Source organism: Mytilus trossulus, chromosome 6 (genome assembly GCF_036588685.1).
Source record: "Mytilus trossulus isolate FHL-02 chromosome 6, PNRI_Mtr1.1.1.hap1, whole genome shotgun sequence".
NCBI lineage: Eukaryota > Metazoa > Mollusca > Bivalvia > Mytilida > Mytilidae > Mytilus > Mytilus trossulus.
In genome coordinates, this window is record NC_086378.1 from 7,096,622 (window position 1) to 7,112,435 (window position 15,814).

The 15,814-nt window shown below is 30.5% G+C and overlaps 2 protein-coding genes across 2 annotated transcripts in view; one reads left to right on the forward strand and one right to left on the reverse strand.

Moving 5' to 3' along the window:
• The window catches only part of LOC134720680 (fibrinogen-like protein 1), a 31,314-nt gene extending 27,631 nt beyond the window's left edge, over positions 1-3,683 (forward strand). The window contains exon 2 of the mRNA XM_063583103.1: positions 820-3,683. Coding sequence (XP_063439173.1) covers positions 820-1,478 — 659 coding nt within the window. The 3' untranslated portion in view covers positions 1,479-3,683. The remainder of the gene's footprint in view (positions 1-819) is intronic.
• LOC134720679 (protein disulfide-isomerase TMX3-like) overlaps positions 1-15,814 on the reverse strand; it is a 184,928-nt gene that overhangs the window by 158,311 nt on the left and 10,803 nt on the right. The window lies entirely within an intron of this gene.

Below are 15,814 nucleotides of genomic sequence, written 5' to 3' on the forward strand. Positions count from 1 at the left end.
AATTTGTGTGGGTGGCGCCCTCTTGAACTTGAAAATGTTTACACCTGTCCTAAGTCAGGAATCTGATGTACAGTAGTTGTCGTTTGTTTATGTAATATATACGTGTTTCTTGTTTCTCGTTTTGTTTATATAGATTAGACCGTTGGTTTTCCCGTTTGAATGGTTTTACACTAGTAATTTTGGGGCCCTTTATAGCTTGTTGTTCGGTGTGAGCCAAGGCTCCGTGTTGAAGGCCGTACTTTAACCTATAATGGTTTAATTTTTAAATTGTTATTTGGATGGAGAGTTGTCTCATTGGCACTCACACCACATCTTCCTATATCTATTTGATCTTTTACTATAATTTGAATTCCTGACACAATCCTTCTGTTGAAGAGCAGCAATTAAGGTGTTGTTTCTTTGTTTTAAGTTCAGTCAAAATGAGAAGGGATTTTGTGTCATGAATTTATTTATCATATTCTATTTTTTTTAACCAAAAGGACATTCAAACAACACCATGGCTAAAAAAGAAAAATGATCACCAAACATACATACAAAAACGCAACATAGAAAACTAAAGTCTGAGCAACACAAACCCAGCCACAAACTTGGGTTGATCTCTGGTGCTTTTGTAGGGTACCAGGGTAGGCTGAGGGATTCTGCTCCACATGTGGCACCCATCGTGTTGCTCATGTTGGTACAAACCTGGTATAAATCTAATGCTAAGTATTATCTGAAGCTATATGTATGTCTTTCATTGTTAAACTGCTGTCTAAATGATTTTTATCTTATACCTTATTTAAATCATTGCATCTATAATATTATATATTTGTATTTCAGACTGTCAGGAGGTGTATGAGAAAGGTTACAAGACGAGTGGAATCTACCATATAACACCACTTTATTCTTCATGTTCCATTCCCGTCTGGTGTGATATGGACACACCTCCAGGAGGATGGTTAGTTATACAAAAACGATTTAACGGAAAAGTAGATTTCAACTTGTTTTGGAAAGAATATCGTGAGGGATTTGGCAATATTGCATCTGAATACTGGATTGGATTAGATAATATGTTTCTGCTTACTAATCAAGGGCATTATGAACTTAGAGTTGACCTATGGGACTTTGAAGACAACAAAGTTTATGCATCTTATGAAAGTTTTAAAATAGACGGAGAACGTGACCAGTATCGATTGGAAGTGCGAGGATTTAAGGGCAGTGCTAGGGATAGCTTAATTAAACATAACAATATGAAATTTAGTACCGTTGACAAAGACAACGATAAATTTCATAATTACAGCTGTGCTAAAGAATGGCAGTGTGGATGGTGGTTTAACGCATGCTATGTTACGATACTGAACGGAAAATATACAAATGATTCCAATCCAGCAGATAAAACTATTTCTTGGAACGAGTGGAAAGGAAAGCAGTTAGCTAAAACTGAAATGAAAATAAGACCAAGTAGAACCTATTATACGGACTACAATAACCGTGAATAAACAAATAAATGCTCAATCATTTTTTACTATTATTTATTACTGCTAACTTTTTACAATATTTTTTTTTCAATTTATACATGTACATTTTTTCAATGAATTGAGCTTAATCAAAATAAGCAAGGACATAGCTTACTGTTATACAAATGGGCGCAGCTAAATGTAGATTTAGGTTAAAAACAAGGCCAGTTTATATAACAACTCAATATTTAGGTTAGCAAGTACACTACATTTAGATATGAAGCATTTCCGGAACTGCAGACAAAAACTATAATGTAATATAAAACATAAAATCTAATCTCTCGCTAAATATTCCAACATACTAATATCATAATATCTTAATTCATAATTTCTATTTGTATTATCATTGTTTTATGTTGTAATCTTGTATAGAATTTGTCTATAATGCTAAGACTGATAGTCTGCAATCTATTTTTAGAATTGTCAAGCTGTGATTTTCATGATAAATGATTACAAGGGTTTTAATCACTTAAAATTCCTTTTACATAATTTTTCAAGTTTTCTTTATGTAACAAAAAATTATAGAATGGGCAAAAATGCAGACTTTTAGCTGAAACTCTTTCTTTGCTTATCTGATGAAAATTGTCACTCTGTTTTAGGGGATGGCTATTTACTTTTGAGACTTTTAATATATATATATATTCAATGGTTTTTAACATGTATAGGGCAACTGGTTGAATATTTTGTTTCAGTATTTTACAAGATGAGTTTTTAGCTGTAAATGTTTCTTAAATTTCTTAAAATCTGTGAAATTTATGAAATCAGTGAAAGAAAAACAAATGTTTAAGTTTCATTATTACTCCCAAACTTTATTCCTCATGATATTGGCATTTGAAAGAAATATTTATTAATAATAATGAGAGGAATCAATTCAGCAACTTCAGAGGATATAAAAGATCCCAAACAACAGTTCTTAATAAGTCAAGGTTGTTAAAATCTCCTATCATCATCATGAGTGATGCAAATAAAATAGAACATATATCAAGTCTAAACTTTATTTTCAAAACATGCATTCCTTTTTCATCTTTTAAGAAGGTAAGCAACGAACAATCAGGTAAGTTGCCTGAAAACCAATTAACCATTGTAAACAATATACTAAATGTCTAAATATTTTAAAGATGAATTTTTCAATGCCATCACTGATTCTTTTAACAGATATAAGATTCTTGCACCTTGAAAAAAATTTATGTAATTTTCATGACATTAGTATATATCATCATTTTGTAACTTGAATATATGAGCATAGATTTCATTGATAAATTTCTTGAAATGTTCATGGATAGGATGTATAGAATGTTTTGATCTGTGCACTATATTTTGTGTATCTCAAAAGTAGTGATGAACCTTGGAAGATTTAGATATCAAGTTAGTACTGTAGGGTTTTGATTGTATTTTATGCCATCTTCACCCAAAAACAATTGAAGTGTAGATAAGTGATGATATGTTGTTTTAAATGTAGAGAAAGAGAGGTATTATAACAAATGTGTTCCTTTGTTTCAATTAACATTTATAGGATATAATGTATTATGAATTTTCACAGACCATCATTCATTGCTTTTCATAAATAATTAGTTTCTTTGTAACTTTGTCTACAAATGTACTAAAAAAAATAAGTGAAAAAAACGAGGCAATCCATTCTTTCTGCCATCTAGGTATGTTTGGATGGCAGGTTTGTGTTTCACAAGAATAATTAATATTTATTGTTTATTACAATAAAATATACATAACTTATAAGCTATAGCTGTGCATCTACATTAACATCAATTTTCAAACACTTTCATATAATTTATTTCAAATTATTTTCATTTTACTTCAAGATACTTTTTTTTTAACTTTATGGTTGTAATTGAAAACAACATAGATGAGCTTTTCATAGAGATATTTTGATTATTTCATTTAAAGCGGTATATGTTTGAAAGTTTCTTTTCATGCAGAAGTTACTTAAAGGTGAAGAAATAAAGATAACAAATCTCATTTAACAGATTATCAATTTTGTTTCATCTTTCAACTCTTCATTTATTCCAAATCATCTTCATAATTATGGATATACCATTATAAACATGATTAAAATCTTACTCCAAACTTTTAAATTCTGACATTAATTTTCATATTATTGCTTTAGATGTAAAAGCTTATTTAAAGTATTATGGCAAGTTTTTTAAAACTCAGATTCTTCTTTATATTTTTATTGTAATAAAGAAGATTCTGACATAACAACAAATAAAATGTTGCCAGTAATAAAATGTTATTTACTACAAATATTGTTGAGTTTTTATTACTCTTGCAATTACAAAAACATCACATAGTACAAATCACTTTACAATTTTGTTTGTACATTTGTCTGATAATAAATTCAATCAATCTTATTTTTGCCAGTTGAAATTAACCAAATAACAATCAATCAATCCAATTGTAGAATAATAGAGTTCAACTTAAAAAAAAACAAAAACAAAACAAATGATGTGATTTCCATGCAAACAACATATGTTCTAGAATAATCTCTTGACCAATTTTTGGAGAGCTAAAAATATAAAACCTTTGAGACAATAAAAACAAGAAAATGATAAATGGTGAAGTCAGTGAGACAATTAATTAGCAATTTTTATACTGTTCTTCAAATTATTTTTGGATGATAAATTAATCCCTTAGCACCTGAATCACTGACGTCTTATGCACATAAAACTATTTATATTTACAATTTCTCATAAGTGACTACTGATACAGAAAAGCCTGTCAATTCATGAGTGAATCGGTAAAACTATTTATACATGAAACTATATATATTTACATTTTCTAATAAGTGACTATTTATACAGAAAAGCCAGTCAAATTCATCAGTACTCACTAAGTTCACTCTCACCCCATATGGAATTTACTGACACCATATATACCATATTAGGTCATTAGCACACTTTGTAACTAATATTATGCACATGGATAAATTTAAAGCATCACTATGTACATTGTAACAAAATCACAAGAGTGGAACACTTATCAAAGAGTCAGAGATCATCGAAGAGCAAGCTAAGTTCTTATATAATGGCCATTTAGTAGAGATTAAGTGGTAACATTGAAGAGAACAAGCAATTCAAAGTACATTAATAGCTAATTTCTTTATCAAGATGCTATTAGAGAGAGATAATTATGGCCCCAATCTGAAAGAAAATTACCAGTTTACATGATGGCCAATTGGTAGAGATTAAGTGGTGTTACATATTGAAAACTAGAGGCTCTAAAGAGCCTGTGTCGCTCACCTTGGTCTATGTGAATATTAAACAAAGGACGCAGATGGATTCTTGACAAAATTGTGTTTTGGTGATGTGTTTGTACATCTTAATTTACTGAACATTCTAGCTGCTTACAATTATCTTCATCTATAATTAACTAAGCCCAGTAGTTTCAGAGGAGAAGAATTTTGTAAAAGATTACTAAGATTTACGAAAAAATGGTTAAAACTTGACTATAAAGGGCAATAACTCCTAAAGGAGTCAACTGACAATTTCCATCATGTTGACTTATTTATAGATCTTACTTTGTCAACATTTATTGTATTTTAAAGTTTATCTCTATCTATAATAATATTCAAGATAATGACCAAATCAGCAAAATTTCCTTAAAATTACCAGTTCAGAGGCAGCGACCAAACAATTCATCTGAAAATTTCAGGGCAGATAGATTTTGACCTGATAAACAATTTCACTTCTGTTTGATTTGCGTTGAATTTTACCCCTATGTTCTATTTTTAGCCGTGGCAGCCATCTTGGTTGGTTGACCGGGTCACGCCACACATTTTCTAAACTAGATACCCAAATGATAGTTGTGGCCAAGTTTGGTTTAATTTCAGAGGAGAATATTTTTGTAAAAGATTACTAAGATTTACGAAAAATTGTTAAAAATTGACTATAAAGGGCAATAATTCCTAAAGGGGTCAACTGACCATATGGTCATGTTGACTTATTTGTAGATCTTACTTTGCTGAACATTATTGCCATTTTCAGTTTATCTCTATCTATAATAATAACAAGATAATAACCAAAAGCAGTCAACTTTCCTTACAATTACCAATTCAGGGGCAGCAACCTGATAAACAATGTTACCCCAGTCAGATTTGCTCTAAATTCTTTGCTTTTTGAGTGATCAGCCAAAAATGGCATTTTCCTCTATGTTCTACTTTTAGCCATGGCGGCCATCTTGGCTGGTTGGCCAGGTCAATGGACACATTTTTAAAACTAAATACCCCAATGATGATTGCTGCCAAGTTTGGTTTAATTTGGCCAAGTAGTTTCAAAAAAGATTTTTTTTGTAAAAGTTAACAACGATGGACGACGGACGACCTACACAAAGTAATAACAAGATGTGGTATGATTGCTTTATGAAGGCCCTGAAATGCAAACCATTTGAAAAGAGAAAACCAGCTACCTGATTGATGTACAATACACAAACATATGTTACAGAGCAACACTTGACAACAGTCAACAACTGAGTTTCAGGCTCCTGACTCAGGACAGGCACATACAGAAATTAGAACCTGAGACAGTCGTGTTATGGTACAAAATAAAAAGAACAAACTATAAAAATCAGTTGAAAAAGCTGAACTCAATATAAAGCATGCAGCTGGAATGGATTCACTTTGCTATGTCAAATATATCAATGGGTTGAAATTTAAGAAAGAGATCATGTAATAAACAATCAGACCAAATAAGAGTCTTTGGGTTGTATCTGCGCACGAAACCGACTTAAAAATCAAATACATATAGAATGTAGCAGATTGAATCAACAGCCAGCAAACTTCACCATGCATTTAATATCAAGATAATGACATGCTTAAATTACATATCTAAAGAGGCCGCAGAGAGTATTAATTCTAATTCTATCTTCTTCCAAGGATTTGAAGTAAATAAAGATTTTCCACTTAGATTTGTTATTTGATTGTGTCTACCTAAGATAATCTGTTTTCTATAGTAACCTTGAATAACTGACATATTGTGTTGAAATCTTGAACTTATTCACTTCCAATTATTTGTGTTAACCTATCTGACAATGTTGTGTTGAAATCTTGAACTTCTTCAGTTCCAATTATTTTTCCTAATTGAAAATTTGTACATCAAACACCAAATAGCTTGATACTACTTTTAGTTTTTTTAGTTCTGTCTGAAATTCTTTCTCTGTTTTATTACATTTATTGTGGAAGATTTATAATTGGATGTGAAGCATAGAAATGATGCAGCTTCATTAGTTGGCTTTTTTCCTGCTAAATTTCATACTTTTATCTTCATACATCAATTAGACACCAGTATCATAACTCAGTAGAATTTATCTTGAACTTGGTATATGACAGGAATTCATCAAAGCTAGATATACTATCCTCTCAAAATTTCCAATGCTTTTTATAAATACATGTATATACATAAAATAGACTGAGAACACTGGTAAACTTCCACAAGAAACATAGACTCAAGAGGCTTTCAATGATTTTCTATTTTAGTATTTCAAATGGAGATAAATCAAAACCATTATTTGATTAATTCAAATATTCAAACTCAACGAATGAATGCAGATTTCAACCTTTTTATTTATTATAAACATGGATTTCATAAAACTTCAATAAGAAATGAAGATGAAAGAGAGCTAACCATGTTGATCCTTCTAATTATTAACATTTCCAGCAAAAAGAATCTATCTGCAATGATTGTTTCACTTATAAAAGATATTGTTGATGTAACTCTCGACATGAAGTTCGATAAACAAAGACTTTAATATGTTGGCTAAATAAGTGTGTCCAATGTTGTGTTTTTTATTGATTCAGCTAGCAATGCTAAACTAATATGATGTCAACCCATACATCAATTCCATTTTACTCCAATAAGAACTGGATACTATGTTGATATTTTCATTTTATAAACATTTCTATAGGGAGATAACTTTTTCAAAAAATTTTGCAACTCAAAAAGATTTCTAAATTTATTGGAGAAATTACTAAAAATTGACATAAATCTTCATTGAGCCTCATCTCCTTGGAAACCATAAAAACTCTAAAATATTTGTGATATGTTGTATAAATGAAGTAAATCTGTCATTGAAATAATCTTTTTGTCAACAGAAAATGTCAATTTTTGAGAAAATAACCCATTTGGAGACAGTTATCGATCCATGTCATATACACTTACGCCCATGCCCAGTCGATGTACTGCCTGAGAAATTTAAAAAAAACCTCTTTATTTCAATCCTTGCCCAATTGTACCGCAATGTTGCAGGCATGTTTTATAATTTTATTAAACTCCAAACAGTACTATAGGTATGAGAGTACTTACACTGAATTTCCATAAGTCCATAAACATTTATCCATTAATTTTCATTTCTTAGCTCATATATTTCATCTTTAAACCTTAAACATAAAAAAAACCTTTGACATGCATTCCATAGAACTGCAATGAAGTGCTTGCAATAAAACTCATGTCTATGATTGGTATATTAACCATATCTCCTTATTTTCATCAATGAATGAATACTATTACTTTTGTCTAGGTTTTTTACAGAAATAAAATGCTGATTATATGGTTATTCAAATAATCAACATATTCTGACCTACTGATATCCAAGCTCTTAAATTCTGTATTTTCACTTATATACTTTGAAAAAAGCAATTCAACTTTTGCATACTTGAAGAAAAGAATTTTGAATGAGCTAATAAAACGATTTTAATGATTCAGTGATTGGCATACGTGTAAATATTTTTGAAGCATTACAGCAATGTAAATAAATTACATAATCTGAACCTGTATGTTTATGAGTGCCAGCAATAAAATCAAGACAATGTTAAATTTTCTACATCCTCAGCAATTATTGAAATGTCAGAACATTAATCACATTTTAACCATGTAAATCAAATACTTATTACAGGCATTATACTATACAAAAGGTTTAAAATTGTCACTTTTGTCAGTCAATAAAAGTGTCATCACTTTAGTACTTAGAATGCTATACCTAAAAGTTTTATAGCAAAAACCTCAAGTGGTGCATTAACCTAACAAATGTAATAATTAGGATACATTAAAAATATTCTAAATGGGTTTTTTTTGTGCACCAGTACTCACAGTTTACAGTTCAGTATAAAAGTTGTCATAAATGCAAATTACTGTATAACTAGCTGATGTTGAATGACCTTTATTTACAACTAGGGTATATCGTAATGCACGTTTTTATTTTATTTTTGTGTAAGACTATGTTCCTTGGTGCATTTGGTATTGTAATTTTAAAATGTGACATTCTCACAATTTAGTCCAACAAAAGCGATAATAAGCCCACACATACATTTTTAAGTTTATTACTAAACTTCTTAAAGTTGCTGAGAATTTGGTTCAGAGAGATGAAATACAATATGAAGATATGAAATAATTGCTAATGAGACAAATCTGCCTCAGAGACAAAACACATAGAAGTTAACAACTATACTAGTCATCGTAAGGCCTACAACAATGAGCAAAACCAATGCTGCATAGTAACCTATAGTAGCATAAAATGACAAATGCAAAGTAATTGAAACAAGAAAACTAATCAACAGATTTATGCACTTGACAATAAACAAAAAAACAAAAATTATATACAGCAACAATCGACAACCACTAAATAACAGGATTTGGACTTGGGACAGCTGGTACATACAGAATGAGGAGGAGTTAACTGGACACCTACACAAAGTTATAGCACCAGCTTTGATTGTCCTTTTGTAAACTTTTCTTGGTCTAACTGCAAAAAAATCAGAAGTGGTTGGCCAATAAGTAAATATTTTGACACTTAACATCACTCATTATAACTCAAAGGACAACTAACACAAAGTTAAAGCAACATCTCTGTTTGTCCACTTGTAAACTTTTCTCGGTCATAACCACAGAAAATCAAGTAGTGGGCCAACATTTAAATAAATATTTTGACACTTAACAACATCACCCTTAATAACTCAACCTTAACCACAAGGATGATACTGTAATCTATATTAAACAAGGGCACAGGAACATGTATGTAACTTCTTCAAAATTCCTCAATACAGAACATGCATGTCATTTTTATAATTCCAGCAGCAGCAGCCATGATTAGGGGGTAAATTAACTCGCCTTTTCAGAATCTAAAGGACTATGGGTAATCTCATTGTTCATTCACCAAAATGAAAATAACGTTATGCCATTGTCTCAATATCCAATTGTTTAGAACGTTTTAAACCAATAACAACGTTTTGATGTACGCTTTTGATAATATTACCCAGACTGCATTAGATTCTGAAACAGCGAATTGAACTCAGATACTAAGAATAGAAAGTATGAAAAGCATTTAATAAATAGACTCTATGATGACAAATTAGAACAAAATTAGTCTCTCTTCCCTCCAAATAAAAATATGTTTAAGGTACTTTTGGAACATGATCATTAATAACATATTTGGGCTTCAATAACTTAACCTAAGCAAGCCTTTGGGATAAGACAGTGTGCTGATCGATAATACTAAAAAAAAAAGTCAATGATAAAGATCTAAATTTCAGGGGGAAAGGACATTTACAATATGTTTAGTCACAAGTATGATTTTATTTCAGTCTCTAAATTGAATCAAGGACACTTTTTTAATCCAATCAAGCAAATAACTGCAAGTGATCCTATATACTTATGTAGTCAATGCTAGTAACTGCTAACTTCTTCGACTACATTCTATTTCATCTTAAAACCCCAAGGTCAAGGTCAGTTGAAAGTAAAAATTATGCAAATAAAATATGGTGATGTAAATAAAGTCCCTTAGATGAAGAACGAAGCAGGTACAGAAATAAAGTGTCCATAACATCTCCTGTATGAGAACATTACTCTATCTAGGAGGCATCTGATTGGCTGAACTTCAATTTCCATGTTAAGTTCAATGGGAAGGTCATATCCAGTTCAAGGTGAGAAAGTTTCACACTCTCTTCACTTAAGGGGGTTCGCGGGTCTAAATCATTTATATAGGATTTCTCTATATTTTTTATAAATGAACTTTATCTTAAAATAAAAATAAAAATAAAATAAAAGAGTGGGGTCACTGTTCATTTGCGCACACAATCTGCCTTCGAAAGAAGCATACATTTTTGTAAAAGTGTTTTTTTTCTGTTGAAGTAATAGGAGAAATAAAGTTAATATTGAAATAAAAAAAGAAATTTATTACAGAAATCGCTCAAATTTTACAATAATTTAGTTTAAGTACAGCTAATATGGAAATTATATTAAAAAATATAGGTCACCGATGAGTTGAAAAAGATATTTCAATTTTAAAGCCAAAAAATTACATTTTTCCACAATAGGGAGATAATTTGGAACTTTTTCAATGATGTATACATTTTAAAAGTCATCTAGGGCCAACACGAATTGATTGTTTTGAATGATTTTTGTACCATATGATAAAGTAACAACTACAAATGGTAACAAATAAAATTTGTAAAGAAAACCAAATGTTTATTTTTTTTCTGAAATTTTTATACCCTCGAGCCTCCTTAAAACAAATACTTTCATAATAATAGGGTTATTCTTCTCATGGTAATAAAACAATAAAAAATGCAAATTTTCATCAAAAGGTACATGATGCATTGAACTACTTTGAAGCTATAACACTTATATCAAGCCTATTATTGGCATTAAAATTAACAATTTCAAAGTAACTCTCACAAAAAAAAAAAAAAACAGGAATTTTCAAGTTACTTACATTTACATAACATATTTATGTGTTGCTGTTGATTATTAAAAACGACATGTTTATTTCACAGAATAAACTTAAGATATCCTCTTTATTAAATTTACCAGATTTCTATTTGGTTAATATATGAAGATGATAAGGAGCTTAACATTGAAGAAAGCACAAAGTTAAAATGTTTGATTGAGACAATCACAATGAATTGAACAGAAACCTAAACTTCAGGTATTCTAAATAGTGTATAGAACTGAGAGATATTGTTCATACATTCACTTTGGTAGACAAGAAGTTGAAGTGCCATGCATGGAAATGAAAATGCATTACAGGTATAGCATATTTACAATGAAGCCTGTTACTGTTAGCAAATTCCAGAAAGCCTCTAGTTAAATGTGACTAAATTTTCATACATTGCCATTATGTGTTAGAATATATATATAGGTATTTGATTAACTAGAAGTTGATGAGCAGTGAATTCAAAACAGCATTGCACAGTAAAGTAAATTGCCATGAAGCCTGAAAATAAATTTCTGATGGCATATATGTGTTGTTTCATAGAAAAAATGTGAAACATGGTCACTAGAACTTGGAATATATAAGTAATCAGTTAGAAAGATGATGAGCATTGAGTTTGACACTGCAATAGTACAGTACAGCATGTTAACATGGTCACAGTTTAATTAAATTGAGAATGAAAACAGGAAATGTGTCCAAGAGACAACAACCTGACCAAAGAGCAGAAAACAGCCAAAGGCCACCAATGGGTCTTCAATACAGGGAATTACTTAAAACTTGCTTTCAGAAGGCATATCTCTGAATCAATAATAATAATATAATGGTTTGACAGTGTTTTAGGTGTCCATTTATAATACAGTAGTATACAGTTTCTTGTCCTTTTGTCTTATAACTTAGGACAGATCTTTGATTGATTAAACCTCAAAGTTGACAGTCTAGATATTGTAGATGAACTAATAGCCCTCTCTCTCACTAAGGCCTTAAGATCTTTAATAAGCTTTGTAAAACTTATTACCAACTTATTTACAGTTGCCTATTTGAATATCTAAACCAGTTGACTCATGAATCTGAGCCAGTTGAACTATTGACATCATACAACAATCACTTTTCCAGTGGCATCAGATATTTTGCATAATAACGTCAAAAGTTTTAATACAGAAATCTTTGTGATGTCCAGTAATGGCAGACAAAGCAATAAGTTGTTTTGCAAAAGACTGTATGTTACTGTAGATTCATTTATTTTTGATGGTACCAATTTTCGTGGATAGAGGAAAACTTTCATTTTCGTGGATAGTAAATTTCATGGTTTTGGAAAAGTCTGCATATATTCATTTAGAAAATATGTATTTCGTTGATCATATAAATTTGTTGTTCCTTTTTTCCAACGAAATCCATGAAACTTGGTATCCAACGCATATTAATTAATCCACAGTTACTGTGGTGTCAATTTTAGGTCATTTTGTTGATGTCTTATTGACATTTACCTGGTATCTCCTTTTATTCACAGCATATCTTGTGTCCATAGATATAAATGAAGTTATGTTTATTTTAATAGAATAGAAGGATATGGGATTTCAATTCATGACCGGATATTACTACATGCACATGAAAAACCCACCCAAAGGAAGGGGAACAGTGCTTTTATTGCTTGTTTGTTTATGTAGAACTAGGTTAGGGCGAAGTATAATATTATGTAATTGGGCAGTATTTCAGATATTATGAAATTTAGTATGCAGCAAAAAACTAATCTTTTGATCCCATTATATTTTTCGTATCATTAAAACAAAAATGCAAACTTAAATTAGGAAATCATCCAAAACAAATCGGAGTTCTCATTACCAAACTTTTTTTCTTCTTCAAAATTAGTAGCTTTTATCTGACATAAATGAAAATAGTAAAATATTTCATCAATTCTCGGTCATTGCATAAGAATTCTCAGATGGTACAGCCAAATCAATGTTGATTTATTTGTATTATAAATTTTAATATCACTTAACATATATTTCAGTTAAAGAAATTCAAAATACTGGAGAAAAACTGAAAATTAGAAGAAAGAAACTTATTATTATTAATCTGACATTCCAATGTTTTAGAATAACCTATTTCACAACATTGTTGTTTTTGTACTAATTCACCTATTTTAAAATCATGTACTTCTTTATCCTTACAGCTATTGTGGTCTCTGCAAGCATTGATCATTGAATGTTGTGAGTTCATCCCCCAAAGATTTGAAAACTAGTATTTGCTTCTTCTCCTCAAAGCAAACTGTATCTAGGGTAGGAGTAAAGTAACTAGTTAGTTTGAAGTCACAATAATATGTCCATGTATGATTATGTGTCTTCCTGCATAATCTAACCTTATGAACTGAATGTTGATCTAGTTAGTATAAAGCTGAATTCATGCTCTTGTCCTGAAAATGCATTTAAATGGCTACTTGTTGTTAAACAGCATAATAATCATCGTTAACCATAAAGAGGAAGCTCTAAAGAGCAACATATATCTTTGAAATTAGATTAAAATCCAGGGCATACTTGATTTACCTTAGAAACTTCAATATGTATACCAACGTAGGTATACCATAATATAATGATGGATATAATAAAATCATGAAATAATTTTGTCATATTGATATCACTATCAACCCTTCAAGACTCTTGTGGTTAGTCAAGGTTGTTAAGGTTACAATGTACCAAATTAAATTACATGGGCACAGCCATTTTATGAAGGGAACATGACATAGAGATAAAAATAGATGGCTCTCTGTGATTGGTTGTTATATCATTTATATATTTTTCTTCTGGAAAGCATTATGAATGAAGTTTCATGCAAGCACAAATTTGTTCTTAAATGTATATGATGAAGGGCCGGAAATATTTTTTTTATGTTGATCAAAATTAGGGAAAGTTTTCTGCGAAATTGTCAGGTATCATGAAAAACCCCAAATTCAACAAGAAAAGCCATGGGACCATATACATTTGAGTGTGGTAAAATCGCAAATAGTTATCGAGCTTCAATTAGACAACAGCAGTTTTTCCATAATTAGTTTATTAAAAACACCTTTTAAGGAGATAATTGCTAAAAATAGCATTGCCGGCAATGGGGCCACCATTTAGTACTTTATATTCTTAAAGAATCCTGTAGTAGCAGTATGCAACCGTTCAGGGTTCAACCTCTGCGGTCGTATAAAGCTACGCCCTGCGGAGCATCTGGTTGCACTTGACCTAATCACTCATTCCATATCAAAATCAGTTAAAATACAACATCCAAAAATTTATTTGACCTCTCTTCTTTCATTTCCACCCAAAAAGATTTAAGGAATGAGTGAGGAAAGGAAAGAAAAAAAAATTCAGGAAAAATACACACTAATTAAAAGGAACTATATTCGTGGACAACGAAAAGCGGGGTAATTAATTGTGGTCTTGGGCCTATTAGGGGCCTAAAACTTGACCAATTCTTATAAAACTTGGTATGATTCAAGCTTAGTATATTATAAAACAGGTTACAAAGTTTCAAAGCCATATGACACCAAATAAAAAAAAGTTTCATTCAAGACATTTTTAAAGCATTATGTCACTTCCTGTGTTTAAATATTATTGTATAAACCATATGCCAAAAGATTTTCACCTAAACATCTAAATTATCATATCAAGACCACAAAAAAACTTTCTGCAATTTAATTTAACATTCTTACTTGAACAATGTTTTGTTTTATACAAAATGCACATGATTGATGTGAACGATCTCTTGGTCTGTGCATATTTGAATGTCTACACCTTGTTTAAACAAACATATATAGTGATTAAATTTCCACTAGTCTTTGGGTTTTTTCTTTCTTAAAATGATAAAAAGTTATAGCTGATGAATTATTTTCTCTCGTATTGCATAAGTTATCTCCATTCAAAAAGGTTAACACAACACTTTTCTATTATTTTATTTTGTTTAAATTTTCTAAACACTGCTAACTCAAATGTTATTTCGAGTTTTATAAATCTTTTTAGATGCAGATTTATAGCAAATCTACAACTTTTCTTGTTTTAAAATCTACAGAATAGACTATTTTCATATTACAGACTTTTGACTCCAGTTTATATTATTTTTCAACATGTTACCTTCTTGGGGAAAATATACTGCTTCATATTTTCTTTACATGACAAACTCATCAGAAAATAGTAAACTTTCCCCTCAAATCACACCTATTACACAGGCAAATTTCACTCACATCAATTTCACGTGAATTTAAATTCATGTGAATCTCACGTGAAATTTCCATCAATTTCACCTCAAACGAGCTTATACGTGAAACTAACATTTTCAACTTGTAGGTTGCACTTTGAAAATACAGCTGTTTCAAAAACCACACCTCTTTTGAGCAGATATATAACATTCAAAGATATTTGGTTTTGCTTACATACTGGTTCCCAGAAATGATCTCTGTTTTCTATCATTGACTTTGAGACATAACTTGGGAATGTTACCAGTATAAAAGCACATAGAAGGTGGTCAAACTGAATTCTGAGTAAAACATAAAGAGACAGAATTTTAGTAGAAGTTCAAACACTTAGAAATTCTGGGCATAAACATGTTGAAAATATGTCCCACAGCCC